The sequence below is a fragment of the Haliaeetus leucocephalus genome, unplaced genomic scaffold (genome assembly GCF_000737465.1).
Source record: "Haliaeetus leucocephalus isolate CR32 unplaced genomic scaffold, Haliaeetus_leucocephalus-4.0 Scaffold448, whole genome shotgun sequence".
NCBI classification, from domain to species: Eukaryota; Metazoa; Chordata; class Aves; order Accipitriformes; family Accipitridae; genus Haliaeetus; species Haliaeetus leucocephalus.
Genome location: NW_010972884.1, coordinates 2,593 through 4,533, shown reverse-complemented (window position 1 = coordinate 4,533; position 1,941 = coordinate 2,593). Strand labels below are relative to the sequence as shown.

Sequence of the window (1,941 nt, the reverse complement as noted above, 5' to 3'; positions counted from 1 at the left end):
CAGGGGGGGTCCCCAGAGGACAGGGAGGACTCGGGGGGGGTCCCGGGGCGGCGTTACCGTCGGTGGGCGAGGTGCGGAGGCGGCGGCAGAGCCCGTGGACGTCCCCGTAGGCCTCCTGCACCTTCAGCAGGGCTTCGGCGCCGCGCAGCTCCATCAGCGCCCGCAGCTCCGCCAGGCTGCAGCCGAAGCCCCCCCCGGGGCCGGCCTCCCCCGCGCTGTTGGCCAGGTCCCCCATGGCGCCGGCGGCCTGCGGGGACACGGGGACAGGGCAGGCTGGGGGGGCGCGAAGGGGACGGGGAGCGGGGGCATCGCTGGGGATATGGGACGGGGCTTGGGGACATCATTAGGGGCAAGGGACGTTGTTGGGGACGTGGGACACAGCTTGGGGACAGCCCTGATGGCTCGGGGACATCTTTAGAGGCAAGCGACACAGCATACGATTTGGGACATCGTTAAGGACGAGGGACATCGTGGGGGACATTATCAGGGATGAGGGAGGTCGCTAGGAATGCAGGGCATAACTTGGGGACATCGTTAGGCACGAGGGATATCGTTAGGGACACAAAACATGACTTGGGGACATCATTAGAAACAAGGGACATCATTGAGGCTGCGGGACATCGCTAGGGTCACGGGACGTGACTTGGGGACATCGTTAGGGACACGGGACGCCGCTGGGGACAGCATTAGGGACACGGGACATTGCTGGGGACATCCCTAGGGTCACGGGACATGACTTGGGGACACGGTTAGGGACACGGGACATCACTAGGGTCACGGGACATGACTTGGGGACATCATTAGGGACACGGGACATGGCCTGGGGACATTGCTGGGGAGCAGGGGCGCTGCCGGGGGTCTCTCACCTGCTCAGCGGTGACGGTGACGGTGGCGGGGCCTGGGGGGGGTCATGCCGGGGGGCCCCCCCTGGCTGGTCGCTCGCCCCCGCGGGGGGGCCAGGCCATGGACGGCGCCGGGGTCAGGGGCGGCCGCCCCCCCTGCCCGGGCCACACCTGGGGACACGGCCGTCGCCCGCGGCCCAGCACGGACCAGTCACTCCCAGTCCGTCACCTCCCTTCCCCAGCAAAGCCCTGCCCCCTCCCTACACACCAGCATCTCCCAGTCCCCCCAGTGACCCCCAGCTGCCTCAGAATAGCCCAGTCCCCCCCAAAACTGCGAGTTCCTCCAGATCTCCCAGTAACTCCCAGTTCCCCCAGTGATCTGTTCCCACAACAAATCCCTCAGAAACTCCCAGAGCTCCCAATCCCCTCAGCAAATCCCAGTAGCTCCCAGTCCCCCCAGTAACCCCATTCCCCTCAGTTCCCACAGTAATTCGCAGGCTCTGCAGAAGCTCCAAGTAACTCCCAATTCTCTCAGCAAATCCCAGTAGCTCCCAGCGATCCCAGTAACTTGCAGTCTTCTCATGTTCTCCTCCCCCAGTTCCCCCAGTAACCCCCAGTACACAATTGTCTCAGTTACTCTCAGGAGCAACCAGTTCCCCCAGTAAATCCCAGCAGCTACCCCTCTTCTTACATTCTCTCTCCCCAGTTCCTCCAGTAAGTCCCAATCCGTAACACCCTCAGTAAATCCCAGTAGCTCCCAGCTGCCCCAGTAACCCTTACTCCACAATTCCCTCATCACTCCCAGTAACCCCCAGTCCCCCCAGTAACAGTGAGTCCCACCAGTTCCCACAGTAAGTCTCAGTTTCCCCAGTAACGGCGAGTCCCACCAGTTCCCCCAGCAACTCCCAGTTCCCCCAGTAAGAGTGAGCCCCACCAGTTCTCCCAATAATGGCAAGCCCCACCAGTTCCTACAGTAACTCCCAGTCTGCCCAGTAGCTCCCAGTTCCCCCAGTAACGGTGAGCCCCACCAGTTCCCCCAACAGCTCCCAGTTCCCCCGGTAACGGTGAGCCCACCAGTTCCCCCAGTAGCCCCCAGTTC

General features: G+C 63.2%; 1 protein-coding gene across 1 annotated transcript in view; it reads right to left on the bottom strand.

Annotated features, from left to right (window-relative positions):
- LOC104836189 (plasma membrane calcium-transporting ATPase 3-like) overlaps positions 1 to 898 on the bottom strand; it is a gene marked incomplete at both ends in the record, with an annotated part of 11,798 nt that extends 10,900 nt beyond the window's left edge. Inside the window, 2 exons of the mRNA XM_010574585.1 lie at positions 58 to 247; positions 867 to 898. Of these exons, the coding sequence (XP_010572887.1) occupies positions 58 to 247; positions 867 to 898 (222 nt within the window). The remainder of the gene's footprint in view (positions 1 to 57; positions 248 to 866) is intronic.
- Positions 899 to 1,941: the final 1,043 nt, after the last annotated feature.